Here is a 15,199-nt window from a genome sequence, read left to right as displayed (position 1 = left end):
ATTTTCACCTTCATCTTAACGCACGCCGGTTTCCAATGCAGTCATAAGCTGGGGAAAAATGTGTCTTAATATGATCAACCACCGAGTCTAATTAACGCAAAATTGGAAGCACGTGCGTTGTATCAAAACAAGCTTATTATGGGAATATGCTTCGAGTTACTGCATTGCTGCATGGCACGCAAAAGTTTCAGCGGCGTATTGCCTAAATAAAACGTTGATTATCAAACAAAGGTCGCACGCCGGAGTATACATGACGTCACTCAGAACGCTACCAAAGCCACGACACTATCACCAAAGCCACGACACTATCAAGGGTGGGTATCTAAACACTTCGACGTCCGAACACACGAAGGAACAGCGCAGCATCATGACTCTTTTTAACAGCTAAGCCGTTTTTGGTCGAGGTTTTTCATGCCCGGGGAACATCGTAGATCGTAAATTGCGGTGGGGTTTACCCACCGAAAACGATTAAATACCACTGTGGATATGTTACACGCCTCCCACCACTTTCACCACTACTCCCACAATTCACCACTTCACCCAATTCATTCCCACTTCATTCTTCGTAGCATTTCATCCAACCCACTTCGTTGAACCCCATGTCACATCACTAGCTTCACTGATTCATCACTATCCGTGAAAGGACCAGATGTGGCTGTTTTGTTCTTTTTTACACGCCTTTTACACGACTTTTTTTTTCGCCTCTGGTAAGACACGTTGGCACACTTTCGTCGCAACTCATTCAGGTGACTCAGACATACTCCGAAGAGAAGAAACGCCGCGACGAAAGTTTACGGGGAACACCACGATAACGTTTGATACTCGCTCGTCAGAGTCAAGCGATTTGCGGGCGGCGGTTTTCTCCGACCGCTCCAACGTTCGAGGCCTCCCGTTATCTATACATATTCTGATACTGCGTATCACAATCCGTTTCTGCCCATGTGTCCCCAAGGCTGAATACCAGCGCTATTTTTTTTTCTTTTCAGCGATGACTACGTTACGCCGTAGCATCAACCGATAAGCTGCCCAGAGAGGGTGAGACGAGGATTCCGAGTCGGCCTCGCTTACGATGACGTGTGTTGGCGCATAATAGTACTAAACAGTTCCCGGTCCACTTGGAGCTCGGGGGAGACGCCTCATGGTGTTGTACGGCCTAAAGTTATGCACGGCATCGCAGAAACACGTGCTCGATGAAGCCACGGCACTTGAGACAGGGGCCCATAGAAGAGGACGCGGTTTTTGACGCGGTTTTTTGCTGGTTATTTCAATTGCTGTATAATCGCAACATGTTTCCCAAATAACAATTTAAATGTGCGTAGCACACGCCTTTTCCTCCTCTTTAGTCTCTGCCTATTAAGAGCTATGGTTTCATTGATCGTTACCAACCAACTAGCCAGAAGTCTATTATCGTCCACCGCGGTGGCGTAGTGGTTACGATGCTCGGCTGCTGACCCGCAAGAGACGGGTTCGATCTCGGGATCAAACTTGTCTCCTGCGGGTCGATCGGCAGGTAGATGCGAATCGTAGAGGCCAGTGTAGGTAGAGGCGTAGAGGCGATCAGCAGGTAGAGGTGAATCGTAGAAGCGAGTGTAGGTAGAGGCGTATAGAGGCGATCGGTAGGTAGAGGCGTAGAGGCGATCAGCAGGTAGAGGTGAATCATAGAAGCGAGTGTAGGTAGAGGCGTATAGAGGCGATCGGTAGGTAGAGGCGAATCGTAGAGGCCAGTGTAGGTAGAGGCGTAGAGGCGATCGGTAGGTAGAGGCGAATGGTAGAGGCCAGTGTACAGTTTGATGCCAGTGCACGTTCAAGAACACCAGATGGTCGAAATTTCCGGAGGCCTCCATAACGGCGTCCCTCGTATAATCGTATCGTGCTTTTGGGACGTAAAGCCCCAGATATCATAGAAGGACTGAAAGCTGGACCAGTTGGTGACAGTACTTGAACATATTTTAACGCGCTGCGGTTTCTCCCTTCTCTTGTGTCCGCGTAGTCCAGCGCTGTGTTAAATTAATAAATATCTGTTTTCTTGCAACAATGTATGTAGAGAGAGAGAGGAATCTTTATTGTGGCAGAAAGACTGAGAGGTCGGCCTGAATACACTTTCTAGCCAGCTACACAGCGTTAGGAAGTTGGTTGTAAAAGAAAGGAGAGAGAGAAGGTGTTGATGGTGGTGATGACGCAAAACCTTGGATTTAGTTATAGGCACTTGTCGAGTTCTGTCTTTCGAAAAACTTGGTCAGTGCTTTCAGAATGTCACACTCATGACGAGGTGGTGGTCCCAACAGAACTTTTTCAGAAACCTCGTGCTTGGTACATTTCATCAACCTGGTGTCCATCGGTTTCTTTGCGCGATATATCATGGGCATATGCACAAGATATGTTCATTTATCTCAGGGGTGCCACATGTAGGCCTCATTATCGGGGCTGTGTGCGTATATACGTACGTACGTACATACGCACGCACGCACGTTCGTATGTATGTATGTATGCATGTATGTATGTATGTATGTATGTATGTATGTATGTATGTATGTATGTATGTATGTATGTATGTATGTATGTATGTATGTATGTATGTATGTATGTATGTATGTATGTATGTATGTATGTATGTATGTATGTATGTATGTATGTATGTATGTATGTATGTATGTATGTGTTATGCACATTTTCAGGTATTGTCTGCGACAGTGGAGCATCAAAACCTTGAAAAATCCCGCATAAGACGTCGTACTAGCGAGGCCTACGTATACACGCTCATGTATCTATAGCCGCGCATGCTGGAGCAGTGCATACATATTCCACTCACTTCAGGGTTGCCTCGCAGGTTCCACGTGTCTGGTAGTTCAGTGTGGCAGGCCTTTTGGCGGCAGAGAGTCCTGCGGGTTCGCGGGTGCGGTGAAGCACGTTATGGAGCAGTTTATATCTAGAAGCACTGTTACTACATATTTTCGTATCTTATGAAGTCGAAGTTTATTTCTGGCAAAAAACGTGTTGTTGTCTAGGGGAAGTGGTGAACTGAACCGTAAAACCCAACGATTCAGGAAATTTTCCCTGCGAATGTCGCGAGGCTGGGCTCTTGGAACGTAAATCGCCTTTCATGGATGATGACGGTGCAGTGCATTACATCGGAAACAATAGCGCAAGCAGACAGGACGAGCGCTCACTTTCAACTGATGCTTTATTGCATTGTTCCGTGTTACGCTATGGTTTTTGATGTAAGATGAAGTAACAACACGCCCAAATATCCCTTTTGCAGTGCATTACATTAACTTTCTTGGAGGCAATGCGATGAAAAAAGATAGATGATACGTACTGCACGGATCTGGCGATGCGCCTAATTTGCATGTACACTTACTCCAAGATACACAGCGCTTTATAGAACTTTTATGCACTCACGATATAGCTGCAGATACGTTAAGTATACATGTATCTTATTGCATAGCCTGACATGTTACTCGCAAGTCTTAATTACTTCATAAAATTGTGAGGCTTTCCTTCTAACAATCTACATACGAAACTTAGTTTCATCACATATAGGCAGTGCGGAAGTCACACAAATGCTGCTGATTGTCACCCCGTGCTTTGCACAATTTACCTCTTCTTATAAACTGTCATTTTTCTACTGTCATTTTTCTGCGGAAGGTTAATTTACACTTTAAATTTAAAAAACTTGTTTACGTCACACAACAAAAGTATTGCACACCCACAGATTTGGGTGCACGTTAAAGAACCCCAGGTGGTCAAAATTTCCGGAGCCCTCCACTACGGCGTCTCTCATAATCATATGGTGGTTTCGGGACGTTAAACCCCACAAATCATCATCATTGCACACCCTCCTGCTATCATAACGCAATGGCACATGACTGCGGCCACCTTGAGCCGTCGAAAGAATGGCTTTTTTATTTTTGTAGGCCACGACGAAATATAGTAAGGCTTCGCAACGTGAAGTTCACCTATAGTAGTGATCAGCATTTGGGGACAATGCTTTGGGGTAGAAAGGGGACAACTGTGCGTGGCGCCATCTCTCGGTGACAGAAACAGCGTCCTGCCATAACTGAACGGGAAATAGGCGAGAAAAAATTCTATCTGACCAGCATATCTAGTTATACCTAAAGCGGCTCCCAATTATATGAAGCATACACGCAGTGGAACATTCTGGTAAAATTTGTGTCGCACAAGGGCCCTATGTCCCTATGTGCTTCCAATGGGTGATGGTCAATTGTCTTGGGAAGCAACACACTTTGTAGTGGAATACTGTATTTCTTTTTCCCAGAATGCTCGGGTTAGTTCAGCTTTTCTCGTCATATAGATTTTTTTTCTCGCCCATTCAGTTATGACAGGACGCCGTTGCTGCCGCCGAGAGACGGCGCTACGTACAGTTGTCCTGAAATCCTGAGCGTTAAACTATTTTGATGCGTATATGCATGCGCCATGATGAATTGTTGGAGACAAAGCAGCAGTTAAGAGCCAAATATGGTGGCACTTCAACCCATCAGTAATATTGTTTATACACGTACGCAACGCCGTGCGAGCACATTAGCTCATATTGTCCTCTTTGAATTCAGAAACGTTGTATGCCGCTGTTCGGGTGGAGGGTTACATATGGTAATTCGTAGTATCAGGCAATAAAATAAATAAATATGAGACGTAATCATACATTGAATAAGATTAAGCGTACCTAGTGTATATGTATATATATATATATATATATATATATATATATATATATATATATATATATATATATATATATATATATATATATATATATATATATATATATATATATATATATATATATATATATATATATATATATATATATATATATATATATGAACTCATATGGTAAATGTGTTGCCCTGTTTCACGGCTTCTCCATAAATCAAAAGCAGCCTTTCCATGTTTATGAAATACCTCATAGACAAATCGCAGAGCGAATACCAGTGCCGTCTCATTTAAAAAACGGAAGGTACCATAAGCTGACAAGTACTGCTAACTGGACGAGTTGGTGCATGATGAAACGATATTACTTCAGCAAAGCTCAGTTTGAGCGCGTAGAAAGGTACTATATATGAAGTCAATAGGGAGAAAAAAACAGACGACAGTGTGAGCGCTGAAGTCTACCATAAGCTGAGGTCTATCTAGCCTTCGGAGCACCCACTGATTATCATATCGACCGTGGCGTAATAGTCGCGTTAAGTTCCCCAATTATGAATCGGAGCAGTCAAGATATAGGTAGGCAAAGTTTACTGTATGAAATAAGGGATTAAGTCGACAGATTCATGGAGCTCGTATCAGCTATCACGTTGAAGTCAATGTCCGAACCACGAGTTATCAAGATCACATAGGGGCGATCTCACACATGCGCGATGCACTTACTCATATTTGCCCTTTGCTATATAAGAGCGAACCGAAGCACCATATTTCATAATGGTGCTGAAATGGATAACTCCGTGGGCTATAACTCGGTCATTGATGAAAGCATGTCAAGCATAACTGCAAGGCAGTCACGGTATTTCCAACAAAATCAGGACGGCGTTGACAGGAAATATAGAATCACCGTGAAATGGCGTACACGTTACAGTGAGTGTTGGTATATACTGTGCAAGACAATACGTGGCTCTGCACCAAATTTGGCCTGACAGCTAGCAGCTCACCGGCGCAAAAATTTCTCATGCTTCTAACGGCCAGCCAGATGACACGGGTAAGTTTGACAGATACGCAACTGTCACCCTTACAATCGCAGCTTTAGCTTGCACCTGCAACTGTTGAGTTTACCGATGTCTGTTGAGTTTACCGATCGCAGAGTTACGTTACCGTGACGATTCTGACCTTTACTGGCAACTCTGCGCAAGTACTTCGTGTTCACTTTGTTCCACTTCTAAAAGCCACTTTACATTTAGGTACAATACTTTTAAAAGGATTTTCACGGGTCTTCAGCGACGGCGTTCACATAACAGCGCTATTTCGCTCTGAAGAATCCGTCAGTGGCGGTAGACAGACCTTCAACTATACAAGTCACCTATAGGAATGCGGCCACCTGATTCAAAATGAGAGACTGATAACCAAACATGGATCTCAGCAGTGGCTTGCCGTAGCACTGTGTCCCATCTTGCTTTCATTGTCCCTGTGATTCTTCGCGCTACACTGCCTGAGCTACGGGCCACCCGATTTTGCGGAAACACGTTCTCCGCCTGTTTTCGCGCAGAAAACCTGTTCTAGAAGCATGCATGTAAGTGCAATCAGTGCTGACGACATTCACGTTCTCGTTTTCAAGAGGGGCTCGGGCCCTAACGCGGAAGACGCGGTGCCATAGGCCTTGAAAGAAAGAGCCACGCGGCCCGCTTTCTTCAAAAGCATCGCTGGGTGGTCCACAAACAATGCCACCTATACGTTCCCGCACTATACGGCAAGCCGTGGTAGTGCCTCTCACCTTGCCCGGTCGCCGCCGGGTCTTGGGTCGTCGACGGTTGCGCGCTCTCCCTACTGCTGCTGGCGCGGCTGCCGACTCAGAAGAGGGCGGCCGCCATGGCGCCTGGGCGGCGGACGCAACGTGATCGTCGCTGACGGGCGCCTCTCTCGCGGCTTCACAGGGTGCGGATGGCGTAGACCGCTGGAGCCCGGGCTCTTGCGGTTCGGAGGCTGCCCAGTCCGAGCCTGCTTCGCTGCACTGGCTCGAGCGCACGCGACGCTCCTCGGCTTTCTTCTTCCGACGCCGGTGTAGACACAGCGCGGCCGATGATGATGATGATAACGAGCGACGTGTTCGTTTACGTCACGTCTTCTTCTTCGCCTTCCTTGTCAGTGCATTAAACACTTTCGACCAATGTACACCAGTCCTTTTCCAACGAGCAGGTATGTGTGGCGCGTACGGCCCGAGCACCGGACGATGCCCAAGCCTCCTCTTAATTTTACGAACAAGACACATGGCGTGTCAGGAGAGGAGAACCTCTGCGGCCGATTTATATGCTACTGCACTGAATGTCTCATTTTACTATTATTTTATCTTGCACGTGCGCGCCCGTTTTTGTCTACGTATACACTTATTTCCACCATTCTTTTTCTTCACTTGCACCACCAGCGCATGTCGAGTTGCTCAGGCGATCTCTCAGCTCTGTTCTTTTAGTTACTGAGTCTCTCTTCCTCTGATACGATGTCTGGGATTGCCGACATAGTCTTGGGCCTGCCACACTGCACATATGGCGGTTCGGTATAGATGTCAATAACCATCATCACCAAACAGCATGCGACAGTAGCACGTTTTCTTCGTACATTAATTATATGAAAGCGTCACAAGTACGTGCATCTATAAATTTTTAGATGTTCGTACACATGTGAGGCAATGCGCGTTCTGAATATTCTAGACGGCTGTGCTTAAAAAAAGTGGGTAACGATTTAGAGCACTGGGTATACTCTACTAAGGGAGAGCATGAAGCCGTCCCGTGAGCCTCACACTTGATGAGACGCTGTGGGCATGGTGTTTCTATTAGGTGCACGGATAAAGATTTGGAGTACTTGGTATACTCTACTATCGGCGTCTTCTCGAAAAGCCCTCATTACTGAAGGCATATCTCCGGAAGCTGGGGCTAAATGACGTGCCACTCAGTCAAATGTCCTGCTTTTGTTCTACTCTACCTCAATTCAATATTTCCTCAGAGTCTAACACAAATGCGGATGAAAACAAGCAACATTCTCTGAACAGCCCTTTAAAACACCGTTCCTGTTTATTCGAAATGAAGTTTTATTTCATGGAAGACAAGTTGTGCTGTCCGCTCTGACACAATTTACTATCGACTGACACCGAGATAAGTCGACGAGCGCTCAGAAGTGGAGAGGGTACAGTTGGGCTGAGCCGCTGAGCTTTTGGAACTAAAGCGGGATGAGAATAGCGTCTTAGACTATATACTGTTGGCTCTTTTTCGCACTAGACCTGTGCGCCGGTGTTTTAAACTTCGTCCGCGGCGTAGCGCGGGTAAGAGTTGCGGGGGGGGGGGGGGGGGGTAAAGCACGATTCAAGTGTTGGTAGGAATACCAACCCAACTTGTTCCTTCAATTTTGAAAAAAAAAAAATCTGTTTCCCCGAGAAGGTAAATCGCTTAGAGTGACCGCAGCATGTCTTAATGTCATTTAATTGCAAATATTGCTCCTTCAGGCTTCGAGACACAGGTGTAAATACAGATGTTTATCACCTTCAGAGATACAATTCAACAAAATACATGTTCACGCAAGTCTTTTTTTTTTTTCCAATTACTCAGAACCGAGTCTGCGCAGGCACCGATCAAGCTAATTCCAAAAATGCACGTTCCGCAGAAAATCAAACAAACAAAAAAACGAAAACAATTCCCAATTGATTTTACAAGCACAATATTCAGAAAATCAAATCACCGTGTACGGTGTGCAGACGCTTCAGCGAAGGATATGGGTGATAGAACACTGGAACCAGTGTAAACCATCTTATTTATGCAGGAGGATGGCACGATTGTAAGTGCACCGTTGTTCGAAAGGGGCTGCAGCGATAAAACATGCGCATTCGAATTGCATACAAGAAGCGTTGGCCATAGCGACACATAGCTATATGATGCTGAATCATAATAGAGAGTTGGGCAAGTTGGTGGATGTTCATCGTAGAATATTTTACAGCGCAACGGATTAGAGACGGACAGAGAAGGGAAACAGCGCTGTCCGTCTCTAACCTGTTGCGCTGTAAAATGTTGTATGATAGCTATATCATGTCTGTGGTCAGGTCATAAAAAACAACCAACTCTTATTGGAGTTTGGCCAAAATCTTATGCGCCGTCAGTCCGCATCTTTTTGTCTAGTTGCTTAGCATGTGTCGGAGATACCAATGTTTTCGAAGATGTGTACTGTCCCGAAATACTGTGCCATTTAAATTTGTTGGGAGAGTTACACCAATATATTCAAGCTGTGTGACACGTACACCGTCATCAGTATATGTAAAATGAAGAGGTCATTTCTCATTTTGAAAGGTCGTGACTACAGTATTCTTGAAGTTACTAGAAATTTCCATATTTCACTCCTGTTACAAAACGCCGAAAGAAAAACAGCAATCAGTGCATATTGATTTTGAGTATTAGATATGATTTTGCAGATAATGCAGTCGTCTGCATACATTTCAAGTTTAATTTGGATGTTACTGATAACCTCGGCTACGTCATTGGTATGAATAATAAACAAATCAGGATGAAGCACCGAGCCTTTTGGCCTCTTTATGATGTTTATGTATACGTTAGATGACTTTGCAGGGTTAAACGTAACAAATTTCGAGCGCGATCGCAAGTAATTTGCTATCCAACCAAACAGCCTGTTACCAAAATTGTGAAGAAGCTAGAAGTTTGGTACGGCAAACTATGTGAAAATTCTTAGAATAGTCAATAAATATGGCATAAATCTGTCTGTGGTCGTTAAGGGAAGCAACCATGTCGTGCGTAAATTCAAGCAACTGCGTAGCCATCGTGGAAATAAGTTGTGCGATTAGGTATTCCACATAGTATTTGTTGATTATATACTCGTTTAGTGTGGAGCCTGCACAGAAAGCAAAAATATTGGCCTATAATTTTCTCTTTGCTTGTTTCCGGGCTTAAAAGCACAACGTTTGCTGATTTCCGCAGTTAGAAGACTGTTGCAGAGATTTATTTTTTTAATATTACAAAGATAACTAGCACGCCATACATAGTGCCTTTTTACAAATATATTTGGCATACCCTTTAGACCAGAGCGTATACCGTAACTTCAAAATTACTATTATGTTATGCACTTCGGAGGAACTCAATTCAAGATTAGGAAGAGCAGGTAGTTCGATGCACGCGGGAAGTGAAGGAGTGACGCCGTTATCGGTAGAAAAGACAAATAGATTTGAAGTAATTAATAAAGGCATTTACTATAGCTTCCGAATTTTAAGAGGATTGGCCATTAAGAATAAACAATGAGGGCAGAGACTATAGGCAAGGCTAATCAACCTTTAAAACCTGGATGAATTATTTTTAGTAACAGTAGCACATGGATTGCTAAAGTAGTAGTTCTTAGCCTCTTGATTTTTGCTTCTATTTACATTTCAAAGCATTACCTCAAGAAGCATCATCATTAAACTTGAGATGACGATTCTTACGTACGCGCTTTATGCGACGAGTTAGATGCATTATATCTTTGTGGTAGCATGGGTGTATTGGGGTTTCATTCAAAATATTTGTGAAGCACATACCTTGATAGGCGTTACCACAAAACTTAAGAAGGATCGAGCACATCTACATTGCGAAATTCGCTAAAACATTCAAATTCTTCAAAAGATTAGGCTAAAGTGTCCGGTACGGAAGTGTCATCAACTTTAAGAAAGATTAGAAGAGTTATGATTTCAGGTCTTCGAGGATAACGCGCTAAGTTTGAGGCGACATAAACAGTAATATGGCTGGAAAACCCTTCGACGACTTCGCATTTTACACCATGCGATGGGAGCTTGCAGCCTTATAATAACCTTAGGCTGCAGCTAACTCTTTTTCATATGATTTCGCGAAACTTTTAAACGCCAGTGCATGGGAATACGGCTGCCTCCGGGAAAATAGGCAGGGTTCGTACAGTGATATCACAGCGTGTAGAAGGGTAAACTAGCCGTTCGCCGATGTCTGCTGAAATAGCGAACGCGCTGACGCGTGCCAGCACTCGACCCCACGCCCTTAAAGGGCAAGCCAACAGGCTCCGGAATTCGCAGGATGAGCTCGCGCATTTTTCCTGTGCGTGACCAACCTCCTCCTACGCTCAGTGACGTCAACTCGGCGATGTGACGTAACATGCAGCATTCGATTGGCCTAAACCAGGTATCAATGAAGAGTAATTTATTCAACGTCGCCGATCGCTGAGCTGACGTCACTGCGCGTTGAACCAGGTTGGTCAGGCGTACGAAAGATGCGAGAGCTTTTCCTGCATGCGCAGTCCGGAGCCTGTTGACTGGCCCTTCATCAAAGTTCACAGATGCGGATCAAGCCTGAGCCTGCCTTCATACTCATTCGTCCAGCAAAAGACAAACAGGGTTTCGTTTCCGGTTGAAGAGCAATCGAGGCATCGCGCGCGGAGTGATGTTATCGCATGCGCCCTCCGTGCGATAGAGATGGGCAGCTTGTTTCATCTATGCTTCAGCAGTGTTCCTCGCTATGACGTTGGTGGTATTTTATCTGAGGGAACAGCATACACTGTGCGTACAAAAGTAACTTATTTGGACTTCATACGGAACAAGTCAGGGATGATGAAAGCCTCTATAGAGGTTGTTCATATAATTCTTCTCCGAATAAAAAAAAACTATACAAATACCGTCGAAGTGGGGTGACCTTTGTTATGGAGAGATGCGTTATCTTCGCTGTGAAGAATTCATCCGTACGGAGAATGAAATAACTCGGCGCCTTTTCCTTTGGTTTCGTTTTCGGTTACACTGCACTATACTCTCTTTACTACAATTCTTACACGCTCTTCGACATTTATGTCTTCATAAAGCACGTGTGCGATTTGAGCGCTAAGCGTTGAGCCTATCAGGATTTCGAGCTTCTCGGCTACACTCTGCTTATTTCCACATGCGCGATCGAAAACTCACAAAATGCAGCGAAATTAGAAGTTCATCCCGCATGATAATCCTGTGAGACACGATGAAGAACGGGGATGGCGGGTGGCGAATGCATGGCAAAGAAGGGTAGAGAACAGTTTACAACTCCTATTTCTCGTATATGGACTATTCTAGAGTCCTATTTGAGTCACGGGAATCACTGTTCTGGCGTCACGAAGGGCGCTAAAAGAACGAGAATCGCCAAGACAGAATAACACTCTCGGCTGAGTATCTTCGGAAGCTGTTTTAGGGCCTTATATACATAGACAGCGCATGAAACACGAAAGCGAGAGATCAGTCACGACACCGCAAATGCCGCTCTCAGAAATCTTAATGTCGCAGAAAGACAGGTCAAGTAATGTATTTTGGGCCCAGATTCCACACTCGGGTAAAATTGAGACAAACGTGTCGGCGCGCCGAAAAATATTACCCGGCAGCGGCGGTGGCGTGCACGTGGTCTCTTTCGGAACTTCGGCGGCGGCGCGAATGGCGCAAAAATGGGCGGCGGCGGCGGCGCACAGCTCTACTTTGCACTGCTTATTGTGTATCGGCTTGCAACGACCGCGGAAGCTAGCGCCATGGCGCTAAAAACAAATAAAAACGAAACTCTTGAGCAATGAAGAATTCGTGGAGCGATGACGAAACGCGCCCAAAGCCGACTCGAGACGTCCTTACAACATTGCTTGATGTATCAGTTACGCACAGATAAATTAATTTTTTGTCAGCCATACGAAAAACAGCTTCCCCAAATAATCAGCAGTTTGCGATCTTCAACACTGCCTGCCTATTATTCCGTGAAAATTTTGTTTGGCCTCGCCAAGCATGTGATTGATCCTGGCCCGACTTTTCTGTCACTATACATCTGAAGGGGAAAACAATCAGACGGAACACGCTGCAGATGACACGCATCTTGACTGCCTTAGCAAGGAGGAAGTAGATAAAGAGCAGCCAAAACTATAGCGCCCATGTCGCACATCGAGTTTGCGAATATCTCAACTTGTGCCCGGGAAATCCCGTAGATACTTGTCTCAGACGTTCGCGGCATCGATGGTTCGCTAAACAAACTAGTGGGAACTCTACGAACTTCCTCAGGATTCCGAGTAGTGAAACCGCATTTAGCGCAGGATAATTGTAGCTGCACCCGTCGCTACACGAAAGAACGAAATTTGTAAGAGTGGAGCTCTTAAAGTTCGAGGTAAAACGTCCACCGTCTACAAGAACTGCGCACCACCTCGGTTTAACCTCGCTTAGCCGCGCATGCGCCGAAGATCAGCCAATCACCATGCTCCGCCCGCTGACGGAAAGAGTCCGCATTGCCGTCGCACCGAGTTTGCCTAGTTTGCCCGGCCTGCCGCGAGCCGAGTACGAGTGACGAAATGGCCACAGAGTTTCCTGAATTTAACTAAAGGGGACTCTGGCGCTGCGATCGTTCAATGGCCATGGCAATGGTGGGTAGTACACGGATTTGCTATTTGCGGGTGGGGAATCACACTTGTGGCTTCGTTTATTGCTGTGTTTCGATTTTATTTCGAACGAAAGAACAAACCCTTTTGAACTTGGTGACCCTATTTGAAATGGCAAGCCGCCCCGCCGCGGTGGTCTAGTGGCTAAGGCACTCGGCTGCTGACCCCCAGGTGGCGGACTCGAATCCCGGCTGCGGTGGCTGCATTTCTGATGGAGGCGGAAATGTTGTAGGCCCGTGTGCTCAGATTTGGGTGCACGTTAAAGAACCCCAGGTGGTCGAAATTTCCGGAGCCCTCCACTACGGCGTCTCTCATAATCATATGGTGGTTCTGGGACGTTCAACCCCACATATCAATCAATCGAAAGGGCCACAGCGTTTCCTAAATTTAGCTACAGGATACTCTGGCACTGTGATCGTTCAGCGACCATAAAAATGATGGGTAGTACCCAGGTTTGCTATTTGCGGGCGGTGAATCACACTTGTGGCTTCGTTTATTGCTGTGTTTCGGTTTCGTTTCGAGCGAAAGAACAAACCCTCTTGAACTTGGTGACCCTACTTGAAATAGTAAGTCTAAAATATTAAGGTGCTAAAGCGCGAGTGCCAAACATTTGCCCAATGTTGTTTCGTGACAAAGCAGCTGTTTCGTGACAAAGCAGGCAAAAGGAATGTAAAGTCCGAAGACTTGGCAAATCCGTGTATTATATACCCATCATTCCCAAGGTCGCTGAAGCGTCATGCGTTGCAGCACCAGAGCTCCTTCTGGTGTGTATATATAGGAGACTCTACAGAAATGTCCACGGTTACCACAGCCAGATTTGCGCGTGAGTTCGTGGCGATTGATGATGGATTTCCTTGCAAGCTCTGAGAGTTCGACTCTACTCTGTTTATCATCAGCCAAGAAGGCCACGTTGTTAAGCTCGTATGAGATCAACCAGCCCCGCTAGCTTTACAATGCTAAAGTTTTTTTTTTCGTCTTTGTTCCACCTGGTAATGAACATGTTCCATCGTGAGTATGTATAATGTTACGAGGTTGTAACAATGAAGCTTGCAGAACAAAACGTTGTAAATAAGGAACTTGTAGCGAGCGAGGAATACGTGACGGCGGCCAACGTAGTCGTTTCGTTGTCTCGCCACTTTAAAGGCGATTTTGCCGAAGCCGAGCGGCAGCGGCTGCCACGTTCAAACCGCCAGGCGCGTGAGCTTGTTCTAATCCGCGCAGCTCGAGCTAGCATCAGCTGCGCGAGAGGCGCGGCGCGGCGGTGACGAAATGATGATGATGACGATCATGCACTACAAACTCTTTATTCGGGGAACTTGCACCCAGTGAAATATATACTCAAAGTATAAGCAGCACTCACTACAATGACAGCGGCGAGCATGGGCGTCGTTCGTCGACAATCTGAGCGCTGGTGAAGCGCATCGGCTTTCACATGACGCAGTGTCGAAGATACGGCTGTTATCGTCCGTGACCACATTAGTTAAAGCATAAACCCGAGTGCTTGCGTAGTGAGCGCAATCTTATCAGAACAGTCTGGAACAATAAGGAAGTTTTCCGAGCGGGTAAATATACCACGTGTAATATGCCAGTCACGTAGCAATTCGGATAATAGTAATATGTAACATCTCCGGTTTTACTTCCCAAAAGCACGATAAGATTATGAGGGACACCATAGCGCAAGGCTCCGGAAATTTTAACTGGTGTTCTTTAACGAGCACTCATGTCACACAATAAACGGACCTTTATTTCGCCTCAATCGAAATGCGACCGCTGCGGCAGGGGTCGAACCTGCGACCTTCGGGCCAGCAGACATGGAAAGACAGAAAAGAAGTGAGTCTGGAAATGCACATAATTAACGTATTTCCACCCTTTTAAGAGCACCCGTCAGAAAATGTCGAATAATTAACGACAACAACACACACACATATACAAGAAATCACAGCACATCCACGAAGAGAATGGGGACGAATGGGGAGAAGTGGACGGACGCAATGATGGACGGTCGGACGGACGTTCGGACGGACGCATGGACGGACTGCCGGATGCTTCATCCCACTCATCATCATTCACTCCGCGGATATGCTGTGACACCGTTCCTATTGACACGCAATGCAATGCAACTGGC

At 45.6% G+C, this 15,199-nt stretch overlaps 1 protein-coding gene across 9 annotated transcripts in view; it reads right to left on the bottom strand.

The window, feature by feature from the left end:
• The window catches only part of LOC119171581 (cholesterol transporter ABCA5-like), a 113,803-nt gene that overhangs the window by 74,423 nt on the left and 24,181 nt on the right, over positions 1-15,199 (bottom strand). For 4 of the 9 annotated variants that reach the window (XM_075890255.1, XM_075890256.1, XM_075890261.1 and 1 more), the window contains exon 3: positions 2,810-2,879. The exons of 4 other annotated variants lie outside the window; for them this stretch is intronic. In XM_075890255.1, coding sequence (XP_075746370.1) covers positions 2,810-2,879 — 70 coding nt within the window. Of the gene's footprint in view, positions 1-2,809; positions 2,880-6,439; positions 6,555-15,199 lie in introns of those variants that run through there. One more of the 9 variants, XM_075890260.1, reaches the window with a different exon arrangement.

The sequence above is a fragment of the Rhipicephalus microplus genome, chromosome 3, assembly GCF_043290135.1.
Source record: "Rhipicephalus microplus isolate Deutch F79 chromosome 3, USDA_Rmic, whole genome shotgun sequence".
In the NCBI taxonomy this organism is placed as follows: Eukaryota; Metazoa; Arthropoda; class Arachnida; order Ixodida; family Ixodidae; genus Rhipicephalus; species Rhipicephalus microplus.
Note: the sequence above shows the minus strand (reverse complement) of the source record. Positions and strands in the feature narration are given on the sequence as shown.